The sequence below is a fragment of the Mus pahari genome, chromosome 2, assembly GCF_900095145.1.
Source record: "Mus pahari chromosome 2, PAHARI_EIJ_v1.1, whole genome shotgun sequence".
NCBI classification, from domain to species: Eukaryota; Metazoa; Chordata; class Mammalia; order Rodentia; family Muridae; genus Mus; species Mus pahari.
Genome location: NC_034591.1, coordinates 29,838,527 through 29,864,936, shown reverse-complemented (window position 1 = coordinate 29,864,936; position 26,410 = coordinate 29,838,527). Strand labels below are relative to the sequence as shown.

General features: G+C 41.1%; 1 protein-coding gene across 1 annotated transcript in view; it reads right to left on the bottom strand.

Moving 5' to 3' along the window:
• Positions 1 to 8,396: 8,396 nt before the first annotated feature.
• The window catches only part of Umad1 (UBAP1-MVB12-associated (UMA) domain containing 1), a 171,078-nt gene continuing 153,064 nt past the window's right edge, over positions 8,397 to 26,410 (bottom strand). The window contains exon 4 of the mRNA XM_021190065.2: positions 8,397 to 10,199. Coding sequence (XP_021045724.1) covers positions 9,942 to 10,199 — 258 coding nt within the window. The 3' untranslated portion in view covers positions 8,397 to 9,941. The remainder of the gene's footprint in view (positions 10,200 to 26,410) is intronic.

Here is a 26,410-nt window from a genome sequence, read left to right as displayed (position 1 = left end):
GACTAGTACCCCCAAAGCTCATCCTTACAGACTAGTACCCCCAAAGCACATAACATTTCTAGATGCTGAGGGTGCTCAGTGAAGTCTCCCCCACCACCTAACCATTCTTGTCACGTCTTGTAGCATTTCAAAACAAGCCCTCTCTCTAGGCAAGGTAGATTTGTGTCCTCCTCAAAAGATAAACAGCCTAGGCAAAGCTGTTCAGGATTCTCCAAGTCTTCTCAGGGTCGTCAGTCATCAAACTACCGGGCACTTCATGGTCACATGGCTGTCATGGTCAAGGTGGTGTCATCAGTGCTCAGGATGGGGACATCATCTTCTGTACCTTTCATCGTGTCAAGTGCATGCTACCTTTCTGGCACTTTGTACTTGAACAAGCTCAACAAAGCACACTGCAGGCTGGGGGGTATGGCATGTGTCAGTGAACAGAAACAGGCCTTGAGGTCTCCCATCTTAGGGTGGTGACAGGTGACACTGCAGCTAGGCCTGTGTCAGCATCCACATGAGAGAAAACACCTGTCTAGCCCACAACCATCCCCCCCCCCCAAAAAAAGAGCGTCAATGAAAATAACTTGTCCCAAAGGCTACTGCTTTGCCTAAGGACAGCTCTGCTTTCATAGCTACCCTCTGCTAGCAGAACATTGGTAAGTGTGGAACCTGAAACATTTAAAGTGACTCTGGTGGGGCAGAAAAGAGAGTTTCAGGAGACAGCCCTTTTAATCAAGGACAGGAAGAAAATAAAGATTAAGATACCACTTATAAAGTTCAGGGTTGGAGAATACTTGTGAAAATCATTTCTAATAAAAGATTTTTATGACTTATTGATGTTATAACGTGATTGTGACTTGTTATTTACATTACAGAGAATAGAGTTTTGTTAAGCAAGTGTAAGAGGGCTCCCCTGCACCCCACTTATTTTTATGGACTAAATGAAGCTTTTAAAAGATTGGCTGCAAACTTTATATGACCCAGCACAAGGGAACGCCTGGGCCAAGTAGTGGGAGTGGGTGGGTAGGGGAGCAGGGGTGGTGGGGGTATAGGGAACTTTCGGGATAGCATTTGAAATGTAAATAAAGAAAATAATAATTAAAAAAAATTTAAAAAAAAGATTGACTGCTATAGTCTATGTGCACCCTTATATCTAGGAAGGCCATATGACAATGGGGACCTTGGAGGTACAAAGAGCTAATGTAATGACCACACTAGTTAGACATCAGTTTACTGGTATAGTACAAGGTCATGATCACTCAATATAGGACCCTGTAGGAGGACCAGCAGTCTCAATTAACCTGCCCCCCCCCCCGCAAGATCTCTCAGATACTGGAACACCAACCAGGCTGCATATACCAGCTGATATGAGGCCCCAACACATATATAGCAGAGGACTGCTGGGTCTATGTTCATTCAGAGTTCATGCACCTAACCCTCAAGAGACTGGAGGCCCCAGGGAGTTTAGAGGTCTGGTGAGGTGGGGGGTGGGGACATCCTTGTGGAGACGAGGGGGGGGGGAGGCATGGGATGTGGAACAGTAGGAGGGTGGACCGGGAGGGGAATACAATCTGGACTTTAAAAAAAAAAAGAATTAAAAGGTTGGATTTATTCAGTAAACTATCTGTGAAGTGACTGGGCCAAAGCATATTTCAAAGTCTGTGTTGGCGAAAAAAATGAGACTTCTTTCTTTAGGTAATCCTTTCTCAAAATTCGAGCATCCTTTAAACCTATGGATCAGCTAGATAACTACTTCCAGTTCCTTCAGTAACGTTTGGTTACAAAAACAAAACAAAACAAAAACAACTCCCCCCAAAACAAACAAACAAACAAAAACCAAAAAACCAAAACCAACCCAAAAAACAAGAAACAAAAAGCCAAAAACCAAAACAAAACGTAGACTGTCATAGCTCACCAAAGCATCAGGCATTCCACCTTATGTTATATTTGGATCTACAAAACTATGTGAATTAAAACAACCAGTATGACTTAGTTAGCAGTAATTGATGTTGATTCACAAGAAAACAGAAGTTTCAGGTAGACACTGAAGGAAGCTAAAAAATAAATGCAAAAAAAAACCCCCCAAACCATACAGATTCATAGTAATTCATACATCAAAGTTTAAAATGCCATCTGAAAGGTTTGATAGACACAATGTAGTTTTATTATATCAGTGCTGATATAGTTAATCAACAAAATGGAAGTTAGGGATGCTATGGAGAATATTAGATAAATTAGCTGCTTACGGCTTCTAACAGACTCAGGCAAATTCTGATACATACAGTAGGATGTGAATCTCGTCCTCTTCTTAAATTGTGATGGCCTAGCAGGTGCTTGAAGAAAAACAATTGAAAAGAAAAAGTGGTCCCATCCAGTCAGATAGGATTAATAAACTCTGGGACAGGAGAATACACAACCAAGAACACATATCAGGGACAGTGGGAAGTGAGGTCCACAGCACCAAAACACACCACAGAGTCAGCACTTACTCATTACAGTCATTATGGGCAGAGGAAAAACCGCCTGAAAAAGATGGAAACTACCTCAGACAGATCCCAAACACCCTGTTTAGAGGATCAGTCAGCTATGTGTTATTCTTAGCTGCACAAACACAGCTTTTATCCAGGCCAGGAAGCTGCACATTTTGAAATTCTACTCCTTTGTGTCATGGTTTGAATGTGAGCTGTCTCCTGCAGGCTCATTCATCTGAATACTTGGTCTCGGCTGCTGGAACTGTTTTGGGAGGTTTTAGCTGTAAGACTTAACTGAGAAGACTGAGCAGTTGGGACATTGCTTGGCTTACAGCTTAGCAGGTTCTGGCTCTAGGTGTCTGCTTCCAGGCTGCCAACATGGTGTAACACTGCCGTATAGTCCTTCTTTCAGAGCAAGCTGCTCCCCCTTCCCCATGCTTTCTTCACCTTGATGGTCTGTGTGCCCGGTAACCATGAGCTTTGTTATGGGGGATTTGTTATGTGCTATGTACAGATCTAGGAGAACATCAACAAGAGAAGCACAGATTCTGAAATGGAACAGGAGCTGGGGTTCTAAAAGCTTATACTAAGTCTATCTGTTGTCTTTGTGTATGTGTCACTGAGGTGAGCACCTCTCTCTCTCTCTCTCTCTCTCTCTCTCTCTCTCTCTCTCTCTCATAGTAAGAAATTATGAGTGAAGCCTGACAATAATCTTTCTAGCTGTTGGAATATATGGAAGATGAAATATTTTGTAAAGCACACTGGTTTTACTCATTACTGAACCACTATTAGTATTTTTAGAGTCCAAGTTGACTTCAAACTAGTAATCCCCTTTGACTCTTGAGTTCAAGAATTCCAGACTTCACCGTCCCAGGCCCCAGTTTCTTCTTTCTTTCTTTCTTTCTTTCTTTCTTTCTTTCTTTCTTTCTTTCTTTCTTTCTTTCTTTCTCTCTCTCTCTCTCTCTCTCTCTCTCTCTCTCTCTCTCTCTCTCTCTCTCTTTCTTTCTTTAAAGCTGACAAGTCTAGTGCTTTTTCATTCATTTATTTTTTTTTTAGAATTATTTTTTTACTTTATGTTTATGAGTACACTGTAGCTGTCTTCAGAAACACCAGAAGAGGCATCAGACCCCATTACAGATGGTTGTAAGCCACCATGTGGTTGCTAGGAATTGAACTCAGGACCTCTGGAAGAGCAGTCAGTGCTCTTAACCACCGAGCCTTCTCTTCAGCCCTTGGAAACAGTTTCATAAAGGGGGCCAGAATGGTTCAAGTTTTCCTTCTTAGAAGAAACACACCATGAAGATGAAGGGTGAAGATGCCTTCCTCCTCTGTTACACCCAGTTCCAATTTCAGAATGCAGGGCAGACAAAAGCAGAGACATCTGCCTCTTACACCCCACTGGTCCATTACAGCTCTTGGCAGCGCCATTCTCTGTATTTTCCTTATCACTGCCTATTTCTTTCCAATGAGACAATGGAAATGCTGAGTTCAGGTAGAAGCATGGAGATCTTCCTCCCAGATCTGAGCCATGCTTCTGTAGGGGTAGAGGCAGGGGCTGGTGGCGGTTCCATAGTGTTCTTGTTTTAAGCTGTGCTAATTGACAGTTGCAGCTGGTACAGTGTGAGAGAGAAGACCACCGTCTGTTCCAGGTTCAAATATGTGTATAGATAAACAGGAAGTCTCCTCAGAGTCCAAATCTGTGATGAGAAAAGACTATGGGAGGACAATGAATATTCAGGCTTCATTTCAGACCGACTGCTAAGTGCTTGTCGGCTGCCATGTGCTCCCCTTTTGTCTTGAGAATGCCGATTGCAATGTGCAGTGTACCTTGTAGGTGAAGAACTCAGCTCTGTCTGGCCCTGTTCTTCAAGTCACTCTTTGTTAGCTCCCTAAATATTCTGACCTATTATGTGGAAATACATTACATTTAAAAAACAAAAAACAAAATAAAGTATGCACCTTTTGAAAAGAGAAAGGAAAACCACCCCTGCAGCAGTGAATCCACGTGTTGGCTCCTTCTCTCCTGAATTAACCCTTTAGGAGTTACCGCCCACACCGCGGCCTCTCTGGACTGTTCTTCTATGGCAGCAATGCTCTGCTCAGGGCCAGTCTCTTTGACAGGCCTCTGAAGCATGGGAGGTGTGTGGCAAGCCTATGGCCAGTTCGGAGGTAGCTGTGGATGGACATTCTGGAAGCAATTACCCTTTGTTTCAGGTTTGACTGTGAGGAATGTTTCCTTTGTAAGGGTACAAATTGGGTTTGGGCAAACTCTTGACAAAGAATTGCATTCACAGTTCTTTCAAGAACGAAATAGTTACACTTTGATGACATGAGTGCTGTTTTAGCATAGCATGTTTTCGTCCATCAGAAGCAGTTTCCTGGCTATCTTTCTTCTAAGAGCAGACAGAACTTCCTTTCCCTACTCCTGGAAATCACCCTTAGAAGCAGAAGATGAGATATAAGTTTAACAATTGAGGAGCTATACTTCTGCTTTTGTTATTACAAAAACAAATTGACGGAAGAGCCTGGATGCCATCAGATTTCCTGGTTGGTTCCTCGGAGAGGAAAATGGTCACTCATGTCATCTCCTGTCCACAGCACTTGCTTTAGGATGGCATTGTGTGTATGGTAGGACCATCTTAGGTAACAGGTGGGTAAGATTCTGGGCTCCATTTATGATGAAACACTTGTGGGAGGTCTCTCTTCTGCACAGCCATGGGTCAGAGGATGTTCTGAGTCATGAGCTACCCCATGACCTCATCATTGTGTGAGCATCCCACAGTGCACTTAGAAAACACTAGATGGTCTAGTCTGCTGCTTATCTAGGCTACAAACCTGAACTGCATGTTACCCTGTGGAGAATACTGTGTAACACAACTGCAGTTGCACATATCTCAGCATAGAAGAGGCTCAGCAGGAAGGCTACACAACAGGAATCTTATAGCTCCAGTATAATCCTATGAGACCCCATATCACCCGATATGTGCAGCCTGGTATTGGCCAAAATGTCCTTGTGCGACTTGCGACTGTGTACACAGTTAAAGTCATGGCAAGGTAAGAAGAGATATATACTTGGTATTTACAGGAAGAGGGATCTGAAGGACTATAAAGTCGAACAGAATATCCAACATCAGATGGTACTCATGTAAAATGTTTCAAATTCTATTAACTTCTGTAAAAATGTGCATATGTCCCTTGGCCACCACTAATTTATTTTTGGACAGAAGACAGAATATTCATGCATTCAAACTAATGTCAGTAATTGGTAAGAAAAGAAAACTGGGTGTTAAGAGATAAATCCACAGTATAGAAGAAGGCCAAATAATTATGTACTATGCCCCCTCCATAAGAAGATGGGAATTTTATTCCCTGTTCCTTGCGGATGTGCTGTGTTTCATGATTTTATCCCCAAAGGCAGAGTATATAGAGTCTGGAGGAACTGCATATGCTAGAGAAACCTGGAAACGCACTCTTGGCCAGGTGGCCAAAGTTAATACTGGAAGGTCAGGTTTAGAGTATCTACCCTTGATATGACAGGCTCTTGTTGAAAGGTGATGTCACACTCACATTTTTGTCTTATTTTTGGAGACAGGGTCTCTCTGGGTATCCACTCCAGCGAGGCCACAGGTCCAGGTCCTTTCAAATAGTACCACTTCCTAAGCATTCAAATATCTGAGCCTATGGGGGCTATTCGTATTCAAACACCACAGACAGTCCAGCAGACCTGACCAGTATTTCTCAGAGTTGTCAATATAGAAAAAAAAAATCCGAGAGAAACCGCTGAGGAGTGTAAGGAGAGGTCGAGTAGATAATAAATTGCACTTGAAGGTTTGGCAGGAGAGAGATGCTAGAGAACTACTATGACATCCAAACAGTGTGTGTTGGATGCCGTACCGTGGTTGATTCCTTAACTGCGACAGATGTCAACAAGAGGGGACAAATGAAGGACTCCCTCCTTATCTTTGCCATGTTTCTATAGATGAAAAATTGCTCTAAAATTTATTCACATTTGCAAGATTAACATTCTGCAATGCTGACGTAACAGAGTTCCTATCTATCAATCAATAAATACATCTCTTTTTTCTTCCTGCTCACACACATCCATCCGCCAAGCCATATGGCATGAGTAACTTTCTTGAAACATAAGACTATTCCATCTTTAGAGCCAAATGTAGTCAGTCCTATTTTTGGAGTCTTAGATTTCTCAGGAATAGTTGGGTCATGCCCTCAGTAATATGTCACAAATGCTCAAAAGATAACATCCCAGAACCCAGAGTTCTCAGTGACTTGGGAAGATAGGACACCCTTCAGCTTCCTAGCCAACAGGACTACAGTGCAGGGGCTGTTACTCAGGACACAAGCGATATGGGAGCACATTAATCTTGGAAAGTAACATTTGTGTGAGACACCCGCCGCAGCATCCTATCGCTGAGCTGAGTGGCTGTTCTCAGGAGGCAAGCGGCAAGACTGGTGAGCCACTATTCTACAGGGGGAGTGGGATCATTTCTCTGTTGTGCCCCACCTACTCGTTAGAATTATTAAAAAAAAAATGATGTTCCTGGGAAAACATGGTATTTTCTGTCATAATGTTTTAAGTTATTTTCTTTGAGGGAGGATTAAAAGTTGGTATCAGTGATATTTACTTAAAAACCAAAGACCTACTATAAGGTTCCTAGAATTTTTAGTAAAAAAATTTTTTGTTAACATTTTAACTGCACAATTTGAAAAGTTGTGCTAATAATTTAACTAAGTAAATAACAAATTGGCTGGGATTACTTCTCTACTTTTAAAGAAAAGAGAACAAAGGCCATCAAAGACAGTTGGAAAAACACATGTGACTTCCTAAATATAGGAGGACTTGAAATAAATTCAGTGAAGTCACATATTCTACACCTATAATGATTTCCAGCACAAGACCTTGCTCTTCGATGGTAAGTGCTTACTATGGAGTTATAGAAGAGACAGAAGAAACCACTGACATTATTGAAGTGAATGTAGTAAAAAATTAGTGTTGGTAGATCATTTTAATTTTGGCCAAAAGTAGTTCACATAACATGTATTTCACATCATGTTATAATACTGTGTGTATACATAAGGAGATCATCCTCTTTAACATTATCAATCATTAGGTTATTGGGTATTTAACAATCACCTCTTACTACTCAACATAACTCTGAAAGATATAAAAATTTGCTACTTAGCAAGCAAGGGAATGGAGACCACCAGAAGTTAGGAACAGATTCGAAGGCCTTCCGCTTGAACGAGAGCTCTTAGTGACTCTTTGGCTGTCTGCAACGCCTCTTTCTGCATATGCTCTACTTCGTTCTCACTTACACAGTTTTCAATTTTTGAGATTATAATTAAATTACATTTCTCCCTTCCCTTTTCTCCTTGCAAGCCCTTTCATACAACCCCTTCAACTCCTTAAAATTCATGGCTTTAAAAAAAAAAAAAACTCAACTAATTGTTACCGCATGCATATTTGGATATATGCCCGTAAATATAACCTATTTATTCCGTCCACACAGTTGCATGCATACATCTTTTCAGGGCTCACTATTTGGCACTGGAAAACCAATGATATGGTTTTCCCTGGGAAGACCCCTCGCCTGCTCCCAGCCTTCCTCAGTTCCTCAGGATGAGATGTTCACTGGTGTCAGCCTTGTTCAGCTCACGTTTGGGAAGGCACCACTTTTAAGCATGCACTTTACTAACTAGGTGTTTTAAGTCATCTGAATTTCTAGGCCTCAGTTTTCTCTTGGGTAAAATGGAGTCTGCTGGTTGGCTGGTTGATTTGTAATCTTTGTTTCAGTCTTAAAATAGCTACATGATTTATATACACAATAGCGAGTTGCAATTCATAATGTACTTAAGTCTGCCACTTATGAAGCCTACAACTTGTAGTTAGATATTACTAATGCATTGAAAGCCATTTTGTGGATATGAAAACAATCAAAACATTTATTTCAATTTATTTTCAATATTCTTTAAATATAACAATTTTAGACAAACAGTACTTACAAGCACATTTGTAACACGGAAGACATACATATAAATGAAATGTATAATTATATAAATTTTCACATATTTTAAGCAAAAGAACAATCTCTTTACATTCAATTTTGAGAGTACATTAACATGGATAGTTAAAAAGGATGTACCATCACAGAAATGCTACAAAATGTTTACATTTGTGTCAAAAATAAGGCATATTTCCTATGTAGATGTTTTATGAAAACTATATAAAGACCCAATTGAATCTTTAATCTCACACAGTCATGTTAATTGTAAATGAAGTATACTTTTGTCATCACAAATGTACCTTTAACTTTAAACCACAGTACCTTTTATGAAGACCACACCAAATTTATTAAATGAATATGCAGAGCACATTAAAATTAGAAAAATTCTTGTTCTTTTCTGCACAGTGTTTAGTTTTCCTGATACTCTCTCTTTGTGAAAAAATATACTTAAAAAACTTTGGCACAGAATTAATAAATTATAACTAACCAAAAGAAATGACTTAAATTTTTCATGGCAAAAAAACCATGGCCCTGTTACTCTATACCAATTCTCTTTGTAGTGTACTGACCAACAGCAGTCCTGCTCAGTTTTACTTGGAATAAACAGAGGGCATTCTAGTCCTATCTGGGTGTCTCCCTACACTCTAATTGGAACATCATTGAGCTGAGTGTGTTTAACAGTCAAACACTGCCACTGTACTGTGGCCAACACACTTCTAACCAGGGCTTATCAGCAGTGATCTAGGAAGCAGAAGAGGCGAAAGCAGAAGCAGACCCACAAACTGGGAACATACGTGGTAAGGAAGGATAACCCAACGGGACAGTTCTCTAGAAACGGCTTCAACCACACCCAGCAGGGATGAGAACAAAGAAGGAACAGAGCAAACCTTCAGGAGGGTGGAGAGGGCCACATGAGTCTAAGAAAACCAAAGCATCCCCCTTAGTCTTGAATCAGCAAAGAAGGGCTGGTGTTTCGAAGAGGTTTCAAATTTCCCTAGTGGTGTGACCTCATTCATAAACACTGTGAGAGTAACTGCATACCACCATAACCTCCTCTGAACCCCAGGGCCTTCACACATGCTCTAGGCTCAGGTTGCTGAGCCTAGGTAACAGAGGGAGGGAGGGAAGTCTTGTTTCTCTTTCACTGTTGTGTCAGCAAAAACACCCAGTGCCTCTCATAATCTCAACAATTGGAGTTTTATCACATGGGGAAATATGAGTGGTCTGAATTCATATTTTTTCTAAAGTCAGTTCCATTCATTACATTGACTTTAATTTTTATATAAATTCACTTGATTCTGAAGATAAAACCATGAACATGATGCTATTTTATTTATTTTATGATCCTTGCTTGCCTCAAGGCCTCCACCAATGAAATGACAAAGAGCATCACACAGGTTCAATAGAATAGGCAGTCTTATTTCCTCTAAAGCTGCTAGGGTATGCATAGACACAAAGACTACAAATCACAGAGGACTGAATTTTCAAGAGTGAAATCATACCAGAATCGGGACAAGTTGTCGCCGACATCATATGAGAGTAAGTGGTCAGGAAGGTCGCTGATGGTGCCCTGCGCCGCCAGCACATGTGGGGCCAGTGTGAAGGGCACATCGCTCAGGAGCTCAGCTGTCAGGGAGTTGTTCTCCAGAGTCTGGCCTGCCTGATTTCCTGTCTCGGTGCCTGATACAGTCACGCTGGATGTGTCTTCTTTGCCGGTCTAAAAATACATATACATTAAAAACATTTAGAACATATGAACTGTGAGGTTTAGAAGTGGTAAATATGGCATCAGTACATCAAAAAGCCTGGGAGATGTGTAATATATAAAACCTGCCAGATTTGAACCCATTTGAGAGATCCATCCTAAGTCTCTACAAGATTTAAAATTCTTCCAGTCTGCTCTTACTCTGAGTGGCTACCCAAATCTCCCTTAAAGGAAAACACATTCCTGTTATTTCCTCAACCCTGCAGCGTCCCCAGAGCCTTCGCTGCTTTCACAAATCCCATGGGTGCTTCCAGGCTCTGCTCAGTGCTCGGCTTCCTTGTGAAATGCTCTATCAGCCCTGTCTACTGTGGAATACCTACGAGGCAAACTGTCCAAGATATCCTTAGATGTTCTGCTGTAAGTTCTTTTTGTTGTTGTTGTTGCTGTTTTTTGTTTGTTTGTTTGTTTGTTTTTCGAGACAGGGTTTCTCTGTGTAGCCCTGGCTGTCCTGGAACTCACTTTAGACCAGGCTGGCCTCGAACTCAGAAATCTGCCTGCCTCTGCCTCCCAAGTGCTGGGATCAAAGGCGTGCGCCACCACTGCCCGGCCTGCTGTAAGTTCTTAGTAGTTGCTACCTTCAGGCAGATGCTAGGACACTCAAGTCAAGTGACCCATGTCTCTGCAGTCCACCCTTGGCACAACGCACACATTTGTGTGCCACATGTGAGGTTTGATTTTAGTGTGTGTCGTGAGCACAGGCTGGAACCAGCACGGTTTGCACAGGTTTCAAATAAATACCCATGTACCTTGGTCTTTACATTTCTTTTAAATTAGCATATTTGCCTATACCAGTTTAGCAAAAGGCAAGCACTGACTAGGATGTTCAGAGCACCCTCCGTCGATCTAAATCCCCATTAATGGCAGAGGAAATAAGTGTCTGGATAGCAATAAAATGAATGGCTTGCTACTATAAGCAGCTGAAATGTAATGTAAATAATCTCAGAGAACAAAGTCTTTTTTTAGCCTTCAACCTCATGCAGAATGCCTCTTATCTTCACAGAGACCTATTCAGGCTCCTCTTGAACAGGCCTTGACCAGTTATTCCCACTAGACTACCCTGGCCAAAACGTCTCCAATTCTACTGTGTCCTGGCTCTTGTTACTCACTCCCAGGCTATTTCTTCCCAGAGCTCATTGCTTTGGTTCCTTCTGCCCAGGAGGCTTTTCTATCAGATCTACACTGAGCTAGGAGCCTGTCTTCCCATCTGTCACCTTCTGAGAAAAGCCTCTCCTTTTATTTACACTGTATGCTACCCTCTCACCTCTGTTCCGTCTCCCTGTCTCCCACTTCTGTTTCTGTCTCTAGCCCTTAGTGTCTTGGCATATGCTTGTGACTCATTCGAATTATCATCTCTCAGAAGCAGGTTTTATCTCTTGTGTTCTCTGATCTCCCAAATGTCCTCATCAGGACCCAGTGCTCAAAAATGCTCACTGCATGAATGAAAGCAGAGACAGAGCTTAGATTCTAATGGTGACAAACGCTGACAGATTCCTTGTCTAAGAAGAACAATTTTAAAGAAGAGAAACAGCATTTCTGTTAGACCTTTTATTAAAGTATACAGTACCTACAGGAGAGGATACATTCATTGTCACTGTAGCAATTGCTAAATTCCTACAAACGGAATCCAGAAGGTAGCTAGCCCTATAAAAGATACAGAACACGTAGAATTCTTTTCTAGTTGCAACCTTCTCTTCCCTTAGACACCATCCTGAATTCTAATAGTATGGAGTGGTTTGATCTGTGTTTTAATTTTCAATGAATGCCACCACCCAGGATGGAAGCTTTGGCTTCTTTAAGTCAGTCTTATGTGTATATGATGCATCTATACTGTTGAATGTGGGATGAAAACATGTTGAGGAACATATTAGTGTAGAAGATGTATACTAATAGATACTTTAAAAGTCTTCTGGTCGCTATTCGACAGTGGACATTGGGGAGGAGGAAGGCAGCCTGTAACGTAAGCAAGAAGACAGCCTGGAACTGAGAGACTATCATGTCGACTAAGGTTGTAACAGCAAAGCGAGATTAAATGATTGAATTTTGGAAAGAGTTTGGGTGTAAATTCAACAGGATTTATGAATGAAACGAAGCTGGTATAGGGACAAGAGTGTAGTCAAGAGTCAATCCAAAGTTCTTGGTCTAACAGTGAGAAGATGGAGCCACCCAGGTATGGGCTACAAGAGTGCTGGGGCAGGTCTGGGCGGCAACACTGAAAGTTGGTGGTGGTGTCATGAGACACCTGACAGATATCACACAGAGCTCTGCTGGAGAGAATCAGCGAGAATATGCAGTAAACGGGTCAAGTGAGGTGATGTTGGAAAGGTGTTTGATGTCAAGAGGTGCTTCTTTTCACTTTTGTTTTAAAGTGGGAGACACAGTTAAAGATAACGAGAAGAAAAGACTTAAGAAACAACAACAACAACAACAACAACAACCACCTCATGGAAGGTCAGTAGAGAAGGAAATGCTCTCTTCCCAAGGTGTTCACCGCAGTCTGGAGAAGGGCCCTTAAGAAACACTAGTCTAGGGAGTGACTTGGAATCAGCAAGGCTTCCAAGGCATGCCCATCAATAGTTGTCTTATAATTTCCTGAGAATTTTAACTTTAAACCATTACTTTCTGTATGCCCAGTACTGCTTATCCATAAACCTGACCCCATAAACATAACTTTATTTAATCCGCACAACAATTTTATATAATGGGTACACAAAAGAACTTTCTAAGGTTTGCAATAAAAACCAACAATAGCACCCCCTGTTATGAGAAAGCTTACTATAAAGGCAAAGGCATATGGGGCACAGTTCTGGACGCCTCGACTCTAACTTGTATTCACAATGCTAAGTCAGCCAACTGGACAGGAAGCAGTTAAGAACGACAGCTATTCCAGACATGTAAAGGCCCTCACTATGTGCTGGCTTGTGTGGAAAAACTGAAAAGGAACTAGTATCCTTATGCACCATAAACCCCTGAAGATTACATGTGTGCTAGGGCTTAGGTCACTGAAATCAAGATGGGAGAGGAATCATGAGCACAGGTTCTAGATTATACTGTTGTGGTAGAAAAACCTAGAACAATAAGCAAATAGGCTGTCTAACTTCTCTGTTTCTTTAGCTGGGTTGTCAGATCAAATGTTGGCCCTTTCCTTTTCTGGTTTATGTTTTCTTGTTTCTCAATCTCAGTACCAAATCCTTCCTAGGTTAGCTCATCTTATATTCTAACCTTCCTTCCTTCCTATATTCCTCCCTCCCTCCCTCCCTCCCTCCCTCTCTCTTCTTCCTGTTTACTTTCCTTCCTTCCCTTTTGTTTTGAGACAGGGTCTTTCTCCATAGCCTTGGCTGTCCCACAACTTACTGTGTGGACCAGGCTGTCCTCCAACTCACAGATATTTACTTGCCTCTGCCTCCTAAGTCCTGGGATTCAAGACATAAGCCACCATGCCCGGCAAAGCTCTCTTGTGTTTGTGCACAGAACACTTGTTCAGTATTGAACTGCCAACTTTCCCAATAAGGAGGTGGTATATTACCCATTGACATGTTCCCCTCTGGAAACAGAACTCTGAAACTTAACTCTCCAGCAGCAGTATTTATTCCCATTTATGCATTTATCTTGCATTTCTTTTAAAAATCATTCTTACCTGCCAAAAACAGTTTTCTAGAGGGCAAGAACATACCAAACCACATCTAGTACCATAAATGACTTGGGCTACATGGCAACTTGTTCAGGTTCTGATCAGGCAGCCTTCTGGGCCTTAGCCCTCCAGTCTGTATAATGAGTGATATGAGACAAAATGGTTGGCAATGGTGGCTATCATGTGCTGAACACATCCTGGGTACTAGGCTCTATCTAAGCTGCTCTAAAAGTGTACACTCAGTGAGGTCATGTACTGGATCTGCAGGGTGTGTGATATGTGAAAGGTAAGAGGACAATAAGACAGGACATTTAACTAAGACATCTCAGTATATACAGATTGTCAGCAATGAAATGGAGAAACAAACCAATGGTTTCTTAATGCTCTGTCCTATGAACCTACTTTGCTTGTGCTTTGCTAAGACACCAGATCAACTGAGCTCTGACAGTTTGAGATGATATTGCAAAAGACAGTGATCACTAAATAGCATACTTAACGTGGAAGGAAAAAGATTCTAATTTCTTTTATTGTTTGGAAGAAAGGATGGAGAAACATCCTGCAGACAGACTGAAAAGAGATGGAAAAGCAACTGTAACTGAAGATAAATTCACCCCATGGGAACAAGTCTACTAGTAGTCTGGATAAACCATGGGAAAACCCACAGACAGTGAAAGATCCCCAGGATGGTGATGGCTGAGGCAGATAGGGAGGCATGTGGGAATTCTGCACCACAGAATTCCTTTTGCCTCTGTGCAAGTCTGAAATTTTTCCTAAATCAAAGTTTTGAAAGTTTTATTTAGTTAAGAAAATACCACTAACAGCAATCTACCAAATGCCTCCTAGAACGATGTAAATTTCAGCTGTGCTGGATGCAGGACTCCAGCTTCCATCTCTTAACAGTTGGCTTAGTGCAACGTTCCAGTCTCCAAGGAGGCTGCCTGCCCTCTTGGCAGCAGGCTGAGTGCCATGATGCAGCTGCTGCTGGCATGCTGAGAGCTAGAAGGAGAGAAATTATACGGCAAAACAAGAGCAAGTCGAAAAGAAAATCTGAGTCGAAATTCAAGGGCCCCAGACCAGCTAAAGCACACCACTGAATCGCTAGCTTGGCAGCTCGAGGAGGTGGAGGTGGGGGCTGAGGGCAGGAACAGGTGCACCGGGTCTCTACAGAAAGCAACCCTCACTCAGACACGAGTCTTGTGATTTTTTTTTTTGCATTTGCATAATGAAATGGATCTTTACTGGGAAGAATTAGTATGTTAACTACAATGGGGCAGAAGAAAAGAATCAATTAGCCTTTTGGTTAATAGCCAAACTGCAGAAAACCATTTCCAACATCATGTTCAGATGGCAGACTCGCTGTTTTCCGAGGACCTGTGCCCTGAGATCCTTCATCTCGCCCTGAAACTTCTCCTCCAAAGCAGTAGTTTCCCTCATTCTGTTAGAGGTGAGTGGAGCATGCCAGGCTTTGGTTTTAATGTCACAGGGAACATTAATGTCCTTGTCTATATCACCAACAACTATGCTCACAACAAGCTGATTTCGTTTGGGTCTGTAAAAACAATTGCTTGGCCATCAGGTAACCTGTTAAAAACTGGCTGGCCAGATTCACTTTGAATTTCTTTGGGAAGGAGGGCCATAACAATTCATAACTTCCATTTGAAGAGTGTTCTAAGAGGTTAAGGAATAAAAAAAACAAAAAACAAAAAACCCTCCAAGAATAGAGATACACAGCCATTTCCCTAGAGCAGCCCTATCGTGAACCTCTCCCCTGGGTGTTTGGAAGCAAGCAACTTCAGGACCTGGATAGCCGACTACATTCACCCCAGTTCAAAAGTCCAGTCACTGCCATGGAATCCACTTGCCGGTACCAGCTTTGCAAACTTACTGACACCCATCTTTTTTCTCATCCCCAAGCAAACTATAAATGTTGATTACTACAAAGCCAATACTTGTGGCATTATAGAAGCTGCTTGCCCTTTCCTGCAATTCATGCAAAGACAGAGACAAAAGATTCCTGGAAGAGCAAAATACTGATGCACTGAAATTAAGAAATCAACCTCAACAAAAGTAGCAACAGAGTCTACTGAAAGAATATACAACTAGGTACGAAACAAAACAGGTGGCCATATCAGGCATAGTTTTAGGAAGCAAGTCACACAGAGAAAAGGTACTATCAAGCTCTGCCCTTCCATGCCTTTAAACTGTAATGTCTATAAATAAAAGACATGCTTCTCTGAACAATGGCTTGAACAAGTAACACTGTCATTTTATCTCCCCAGATAGCCATCCATTCTATTCTAGCTTCAGCTGGCATCTGCTTTCATTACATCAGCTTCTAACTGGTGGGGTGAGGTACAGGGGCAAATCCAAGTTAGAAGCACCAGGGGATAGAGGTCAGAAGGTGATCTAAGACACAACACAGATAAGGGAAGAGTGTTCAAGCTACTGCTCCCTCCTCCTCCTCCTCCTCTTCCCCCTCCTCCTCTTTTAAAGTTAGTTGCTAATAAATGTGAACCTAGTTGCTAATAAAAGTGCCATAGGACTGAACTCTGCCCCTTGCAACTATGGAAACCACAAATAATAACTCTTTTTACTCGGAAAAATTATATTGCTAAACCAGGGGCTGTTTTCTGTTTTTCTCACATTTGTAATCAGCAGAACAGCACCTGATGTGAGTACTCAAGCATTTTAAGTGGAACCAAACCCATCCTTTTTGTTTCTCCTGTGCTTTTGGCATGGGGTTGACTCTTAGTTTTTGATATTAGATATGGAATCCAGAATCTCAAACTTCCGAAGCATGTGCTTTCCCACAGAGCTTCTCCTCCAGCCCAGACTTGGTTTAATTGAGGGGTTAGGTGGCAGAAATAAGCAAAAGTCTAGAACGTTTTGCCACAGATAGAAAAACATTAGGGAGAGAATAATCCACAAACAAAAAGATGGCTTGAGCACTAACTCCCTGGGGCCAGAGACTCGAGTTCAAGAAGCTGGCTTCAGCAGCACATTCGGATGGGATTCTTCATTTTAAGAAGGGAGGTTAGAGAGATGGTGCTCTCTGATCTCTCTCCTATTCTTGGCTTTGACATCATTTTAGTTCATATTCTGACTCAACTTCTTTCAGTATTTGTTCCCTTTCCTGCCTTTTCCTTTACCACTTCCACCTACATGTGTTTCCTGCTTGTCCCATCTTTCTCGAAACAGAGTAAGAGGAAGAGGAGGATGAGGAGGAAGAAGAAGAAGAAGAAGAACAAGAACCACTTGCCTTTCTTTTCTCAGCACTCCAGCTGAAACAACAACATCAACATCAACAACATCCAGCTGAGTGTGCAGAAGAGATGGGGAAGTTAAGCCGACTGCTGCTCCATTCGGTCAACTGTTTCATGCACTGGAAAAGTAGCCTGACTGAAGCTGCAAGCTCACCTACCCCAGGCAGCTTGAGTGGGGATGAACTGGTGGAGGAGAGGAGTTTTTCAGAAACGGAGGGAGGGAGGTAAGGGCAGGTTCCGAGCAGAGTCCGAGTAGGATGCTAATTTTCAGAGCACAAAAGGCTGACCCAACCATTTCTTTTTTAAAAGCAGGTTTAAATGACTCTATAAACAGTAATGATGTCTGGCCTGAAGACACCTCCCATTTCCCCAGCAGGGCTCCCTGTCATTACTACTTCATGTGTGGTGTGTGTGCCACCTTTCTCCTCTTTTCTCACTCCCGGGCAGTCCCCTCAGATGCAAGGGGGCTATCAGAGGAGTACCTCCTCCTCTGCCATGCCCAGAGCACATCTGGTTCTGCACCTGGACTCTGATCCAAAGTGAACTACTCACTGTCCCAGCTCTCCCGAGACACAGATCTACCCATCAGACATCTTTGCGATGTTCTTTCCTTTAAGCAGAGTAGACATTGATCAAAATGATCCTCACACCTATCACTCAGTAGGGTGTCACCTACTTCACCACCAAGCTCTTTCTTTTATGTTTTATATGAGAAAGGGAGAGTTGCTGACACTGGCTGTCAGTCATTCACCCTAACTCACCGAAATGCCTGCCTTCCACGTCTGTTTCTCTACCGGATTTCACTAATAACCATTCAGGTGTGCACAAGTGCTAATTGCCTCTGACCTGTGTGTAGCTTAGGGCTCCAGGCTCCTTTTTTGAGCTTTGAGCTCTTGGCTCCCTGCTGTTTCGAAGCTTCGCCCTCTACTTAGCAGTTCCTCTTATCTGATTTCTGAAAAGACGGTGCTGTCAAGAACTACAGGTCTGCTCTTCCCATCACCATACCGTCAGCACACTACCTCCCTACTCTTTCACTCTCAAAGGCCGGGCAGAAACAGACTCTTGGGCGTGCATACTAGTCTTAGATTCCTGCTGACCTCCTGGCCCACACATTTGCACCCCTCTTTCATGTAGACTCCTGTTGGAATTTCTCAGTGCTTCTTAATATTTTCTACAGTGCTGCAGAATTTCATACACACATTTTATTGGTGATGTTTACAAAGGAACTAGTCTTTCTTTCCTTCTTTTAAATGAGTCTGACAACATTAACCTAATCAAAGCCTTCTACTAAAGGCCAATCAAGAAATAACTTCAGAGGTTACTTTGTCTGGGGTATGTGCGTATTTTATTTAAGGATGTGTATTTAGCCAGTTCTCTAGTCATAAATGCCAACTGGGTGGACAGTGAAAGTCCAAAAGTGAAGACCATGCAACTATTGAAATAAGAGTTTACATTAGCAGTTCAACTAAGAATCTTATCCTGGCTTACGGCCCTGGTTTGAGAACAACAGTATCTGATCGCAGTCAAGGTGACAAAGCAGCTCAGGCTTTTATGCAGACTTTCTTCAAGCTTCTTATGTGCACCACAGGTCTGAAGAATTTGAAATCTCCTATTAGTCACACTAGATTCCACTTAACTTCCCATTTATACAGCCTTGTTTACTATGAATATATCTCTTCAACTTCTTCAGCCTGCAATGCAATGGGATCACATTTTTTTTTTCACATAATTTCAAAGGACAATAATGAAAGATGATCGTGTATATTTCCTTTGCATACTGAATATAATCTCATTCAACAAATGGTTTTAACTTTGTAAAACAAAACAGAACAAAAAAACCTTTAACTGCCTGCATATACAATAAACTAAGAAATAAGTAGATACTTTCTTTTTTTTTTTTTTGATACTTTCTACTTTTAAAGCTCAGGAAAAATAGTTATGTTATACAAGTTTGGATTTATATATCAAATAGACACTATATATATATATATATATATATATATATATATATATTACAAATAAATACAGTCAGAAATACATAAAAGAAAATACAAACATTTTAAACAATAATTTTTTGTTTACTTTTTTTTAACCTTTGTTTCTGGACTTCCTTTATTCAGAACTGAGTCATCTTGCAGGCCCATAATGTGCACTTTCATATATGCACAGTGAACAGTAATGACTTTTGTTTTTTTTGTCTGTATGTTGATAAAATGAACATCTGCAATCCTTAAGCTAGGTAAAGTAAATGCCTTTCAGAACACTGAGATGTTGTGACTTCAATAATTAATGTACCTATTAGTTCATGCCATGCCTGTCATCTGAGGATAGAGCTAACATGTTCTGCTGTTCCCAGTATTCTGGGGCTTTATGCTGTCACCATTTCCATCATTTTGAAAAACATGTCATTTTGAGTATGTACTAAAAATTGCCAGATTTTTTACCAGAATTCAGATGCAATTATCAGGAGGGTGTTATGCTTACCCTGCAGATCAATATAAAATCTGAGTAAAGTTAACCTTCCAGGTCTAATCTCAGAAAATAAGAAATAATACAACAAATAGGGCAATTGATTAGAAACGAAAAAGCCCATTTCCTTTGTAATTTGATGTGTTGAAAAGTCCTCACAATTGAAAACATTATAACTAGTAAATATAAGCTGTACATTTAAACAAAGTTTTTATGATTATTGATTTCGTGTGTATGTGTGTGTGTGTGTGTGTGTGTGTGTGTGTGTGTGATGAATGAACCGGAACACACACACATGCCACGGTGTTGTGGAGGTCAGAGGACAACTTGCGGAGGTTAGTTCTTTCCTGCTATCACATGGTCTCCAGGGACGTCGTCTTTCAGTGTGGCAGCAAGTGCCTTTACCCACTGTGGCTCACACTGTGCATTTTCATATATGCACAAACGTGAAAGCAACAATGTTGTACCCCTCTGCATACAGATGTCCTGAGGCAGGCAAATTCAATCTACCATTGAACACAGGAGTGATAGTGTTACTCTCACTGGCTGCACCTAGCCTAGAACTCCACTAGAAAAACAATGTTTGGCAAACTGAAGAGGTGAGCAAAAAGCTGTGTTATTTGACCTTGGCTCTCATTTTCAAACAGGTTATATTTCAAAATAGAAGATGGGGTTGGAAAAGTAAACACAGCTGTGGTTTTTTTTCCACCCTGTGTGAGCATGAAGGAGCCATTCAGAATGGTAGGAGGCCGGCTGCTCCTTCAGCGTACACTTGGAACCCAAGGAGTTGCTATTATTTCATGTCACAGAGAACTCAGGCCAGCATTGCTTTCTTACTGAAGCAAACTCTGCACAGCATAAACCTGCTCATCTCAGCTACCATCAGATGTCTAAATGACAGGTATCAAGTCCCTTCACACTCTACAGTCCTCACCACTTCCCACTGCTACAACTGTCATCATCCCATTCAATAAACCAGTCCTCATTCGGCCTTTCTCTAAGCCCACGGCAATCTTTACTATATTTTACTTTTTATTCTTATGAATTGGTTTATTCGAGGGATCTTATGCAGATATGAGTGGCTTATGTTTAATAAAATGTTTTCAAGATCCATTCACATATGTGACTTGAATCAGACCCTTTTCAAGGTTGAGTAATATTCCCCAGACTGTATACAGTACACTTTATCATCTAGCTGCTGATGGAAATTTAATGTTTATCATCTTTAGAATTTTATAGGACAATACTTTTAGGTAAGAGTATAATTGCCGGGGGTGGTGGCACACGCCTTTAAGTCCAGCACTTGGGAGGCAGAGGCAGGAGGATTTCTGAGTTCGAGGCCAGCCTGGTCTAGAGAGTGAGTTCCAGGACAGCCAGGGCTACACAGAGAAACCCTGTCTCGAAAAAACAAAAACAAACAAACAAAAAGAATATAATCAACTAAGTAAAAAGCTAGGAACCAACAGGGAGGGCTAGCAGGAGCCAATGGGTAAAGGAACCCTGAATGTCTAAGAATGGGAGATCAGGAAACAGGAAGGTAAGGTGCAGACATGGCCCTGCTTACACTAAAGTTATTGCATAATTTCCTAAAGCAAACTTGACTTGACTTACAAATCATAATTGAAGTTTTTAAAACTAAATATTTTGAGAAGTAAAATCTAAGCCTAAGTGAAAGCATTTCGATCTTGTTTGAGGCATTTCATAATCCCTAACCCTTCCGGCCACAATGGCACTCTGCTGGCTTCTTTTGTGTGTTGTTATGCAGTGGCAGTGCAAGGTGTGACTCCCTGCTCAGGAGGAAAGCCCACCCAATAAAAATCATGGTGTTAATAATGTTAACAATGAATTGAGAATGGGCCAAATACTCTCTACAATACGAGAAAAAGTTTAAAGGCCACACAGTTTTTGTATATTTTTAAGAACTACAATACTTTACCAGAATAATAACCTTTCTATAAGTGACTTGGAACTTCTCAAAGGAAAATACACCAAATCATGAGAAAACACAACACATCAGCTCTTCAACAGTAAGCTATAAATGTATAAATAACTCCTGACTACCCTTCCCCAGCATTCCCATTGTTTTAGGGAGAGGGAATGAAATTATCAAGAGCTGCAGCTATACCATTATTTGTGGATTTCTAGTTGAAAGTCAGTGCCTGGCCCTGGGTGCCAGTGCTCCCCGCTGCACCACAGGGCTTCAGCAAGGCTCTCAGACTTCCTGGATTCCACTCTCTTCTCTGAAACACAAGCTCTTTGGACCAGATGAAGCAGCAGTGATGAGCCACAGTCTGAAGAGCATTAGACTCTGAACTCCTCTTGACATGATCCACAGGAACACAACTTTTCATCGTTGCAACTGGGAACTGTAGGAGCAGTGGCCGAGAAGTGTGCAAACTCAAGTTATGAAAAGAATTTCTATAATGGAAGAATGCCCATCTTTATAGTAGTCTTGAATATGTAAGAAATAAACACTTAGCTAATGAGAAAAATGGCAGGCCATTTTCATCTTTTCAGAAGTTATAGCTCTATAGGAATTAAGAATTTAATACTGACTTTCTTAGAGTAAAAAAAAAACAACAGATTAGATTCTAAGTATTTGTAATAAATGTAGAAAATTTAGTATCAGTATTATGAACAGAATAAGAACCATACTAAATATATTAAAATGATCGTGAATATCATTGTTTGAAAATAGCAAATTCAGTTTGGAGGTGAAATTTGGGACCAAACGGAAAGGATTTTAGGATTTCTTTCTGGATTGCTGACCCCTGTATGGTGTGAGCTGGTATATCCATTAGAAATGATCCAGGTATTCTGAGTGCTGTGTTAAGACTTTGTGTTGTTCCCACTAATAGCAATATGATAAAGTAGGACTTTCCTCTGGTAATGGCAAAGTTTGGAAAGAGAAGGGAATTAAGAAAGATGCATATTCACAAAGATAAGCGCATATTCACAAAGATAAGCACATACTACTCTTCTAGGTGACTCAAGTTTGATTTCCAACACCATGCCAGGTGGCTTGTAACGGACTGTCAGGGGCATCTGATGGCTCTGGCTTCAGTGGGCACCTGAACTCAAACTGCTCCTTAGAATCAAGTGTGGATACAATCCACCTGCTGGCTGGCAGAGCTAGAAGAAATGTGACAGGGAAGGGACGCACACAGTTCTTTTCCCTCACAACTCAGCCGTGTTTCCATGATGTCTGGGCCAGGGAGCAGAGGCTGGGGCTGGATGGCAGGCGCAGCATGCACAGGTGCGCACGTGCTGTTGGATGAGCAAGTGTGGCTTTCAGAGGCTTGGGATGTCACCAGTCTGCAGACAGCCACTTTCAGAACCTTCCTGAGTACAGTTTTTCCTTCTGCCTTCCAGAAATAATTGCTACAGTTTTAGTTGACACAAAAGTGTGTCTAAAAGTGTTCTTAAATGTACAGAAACCACATTTAGAGTTAAATAAAGATTTCTGTTTGTCTTCCCCAGCTCTTTGCAGGTGAGATGATGAGAGTTCTCTGAAGACACTAAATAATTTACAGTCTGCCTATGAAGTTGGAAGCACAGCAGTTTAGAAAAAGCTCCTACACATTATTAAGAAGTAAATTATACTAGCTGTTACTGAATCTAGTTTTGCTAACTTGCTTCTAGGTACACTGTAAGGTGGGCTTATTTCCAGGACTGCAGGCATTAGCTCCCACTGAATGGTACTTACTTGCCAGTCATCTTTAGATAACATCTCATTAAGTTTTCTTTGTGTGGTAAGTAGGTACCATTTTAATCCCTGTTGAAGCAGACTGGAATGCTTACCCACCACTCTGTGCAGCTTCCTCATCTGACCCGTGAAGGAAACACGGAGCCTTTCAAATGTAGAGTGCAGTTGTTTCTAAAGACCTTACAGTATCTCCTACAGGAGGCTATACGATACTTTATCTTTCTCTCCCAACCAAAGAAGGCACATACAATGCAGAGAAAACCAGTTTTTTTTGTGGGGTGGGGTGGGGTGGGTGTTGTATTATGTATCATTTTATATCCAGCTGGATATGCTAATTCTATGCAGATCTTAGAAACCCTGAAATTACATACTGTTTAGACTATTTTAATCCCTGAAAGCACCGCTGTGATCCCTGAATAATGTATTTTTAAAATAACTGCTTTACCTTCACCAAATATATTCTGTTAAATTTCAGAACTTAAAGTGACAGCACATTGCTCTTTGTTCAGGAAGATGATTCTTCCTGAAGCAAGTCCTTTGTGCTTAATCGTCCAGCAACTGGCACTGACTACATTGCACTGCCCAAATTTTCTAGCCCACAGCACTTGTGGGACAAGGGCAAGAAGGTGCCAGATGGCTAGGACTTGAGCTGCAATCTGTTCTTAGCAAGTTAAAGGTACTGTCCCTTTAATTGGTTCAAACATAAGCCTTGTGCCCATTTAACATGATTCTATGCTAAGAGATGATATCAGAGGCTAGAAAGGGGAATGAGGACATTTCCGGGACTCTATATAGTTTCAAGCTTCTGGGTGGACCTTGACTGTTGAGAAAGAGGAAGTATATCACCACTATTTACGTTCAGAGCAGCACAAAGGAAAGTGGTCCTTTCATGCCTGAGGAGCAGAGCTGATTGCTTGGACGACCATGAGTATATATATCACTTCCTATTTAACTGCTTTCAACTAAAATCCAAACAAAAATTGCTAAGGGTAATAGAGTTCAAGCTAGGAGTATCACTATGATTGCTTAGAAGAGATAAAAAAAAAAGCTGGGATCATATAATAGCAAAAGTAAAATGAATTGCAAGTCAACCTTAAAATTAAAGAAAATAACTTCATTTGTGCAAAATATACTCAGTTGGCATTGTTCCTCTAACTCCAGTAAGCAAAACGTTCACTCTCTTTGAAACCCACAGCAGCTCTTTTTAAATTTATTTATTTATTTATTTATTTATTTATTTATTTATTTAAATCTATAGTATGAGCTTTGAACTGTCTCCTAAAAACGAGTTCTGGACCAACCACATCAGGTAAAATTAATATGATATTTGAGACCAATAAAACAAAAGCCCCATGATTATCTCGTGTGATCAGGAAATCCAGGCTCATAATATACATGTGTATGTGCACAGATGTGTGCCACAGAGCACATATGGAAGTCACAATACAACCTCAGGTTGTATTCTTTTCTAATCTATTTGAGACAGGGTTTCTCTTACATTGGTTGCCAGTGCATACTCCAGACTAGCTGGCCCATGAGTGTCTCTAGATGATTCTGTGTCTAACTCTCATCTTTCTGTGGAAGCACTGGAATTAAAGAAGTATACTACTGTACTCAGTTGTCCATGCCTTCTGGGGATTCAAAATTGGGTCCCATATCTATGTGGCAAGTGCTTTTACTCAGTGCGACATCTCCCCAGCCCTCTAATAACTTTTCATGCTAAAAGCACACTAGCATGGCTAACTGTGAAAGCCTAGACACTTTCCTGCTACAGGCAGGGTAGGAGAAATGCTGCTTCTGCTCAGCACTGTTCTCCAGAGTTGCACCAGGACAGCGAGGTAGACAGTAAGAGGCATCCACATTGGAGAGGAAGAAGTAAAACTATTACTATACAATGGTGATAGGATTTGTCTGAATAGAAAATCACGAGGAACCCATTAAAATGCAATTGCACTCACTAAGAACTAATACATTTAGTAAGATTATAGGACACAAGACTCATATTTAAAAAATCAGCTGTGGTGCTGAAGAGAAGACTCAGCGGGAAAGAATGCTTTCTGTGCAAGAATGACACTCTGAGTCCATCCCAGTGCCCACATAAAAAGCTAGAAGTGGTCACACATACCTGGAAGAACGGGACTGAGCGGGAGGGGAAGAGGTTGAGAGGGATCACTGGGGCTTGCTCACCACCACCCTTAGCTAGCTCCAGGTTCAGTGAGAGACCCTGACTCAAAGAAATAAAGTCAAAAATGATGAAGCAGAATACCTCACATTCTCTGACTTCCACTGACTGTGTGCACACAGGCACATATGTTTGAATATACAGTGTTAATACAACATACACATACAAACACACACACGCACATGGTTGTGAATTAAGCAAAGATATTTTGGTAAGCAATGGAGTAAATATACCAAACTAATGTAAAATTGTAATAGAACTGAAAAACTACTATCCCATAGTTACTATAACCTTTGTAATATGTAATATATATATAAACAACATGAAGCTCATGAGTCTATGATGGAAATCTACTATGTCACAACTTGGATTAAAGTACAACTAAGTATGTGCTTCCCTCTCCAATGTGGATGCCACAGTACATAGTGCTCGATTATGATAAATGCCTCTGCTACTGTTTTACTACAAAAACAATAGTTTTAGTCACTACCTTGAAGTATACTTCACACACACACACACACACACACACACACACACACACACACACACACAATTTAAAATCAGCCTCAGGGAGGTCCTTCAGGAAGAAGTCCAGAAGAGAGTAATGCTCTCCTAGGAAATGGCAGCATTACAGTCCCTGAGGATTTCCAGCGGATTAAGGTGACATGATGTATCTAGCTTTGAGGTTAGTCTTCCTGCCATGGGTAGACCTAGAATAACAGTTGTGCTTGCCTGGTACTTGTAAGAAAAAGCTTTAAAACGAAAAACTACAGAGAAGGTATGAAATAACTTAAAGAAATATTTTGTATAGCTAACGTGGTGCTTTGAATGAGAATGACCCCCACTGGCTTTTTTAAAATTTTGGTTTTTATTATTTTTTTTATTATTAGTATTTTCTTTATTTACATTTCAAAT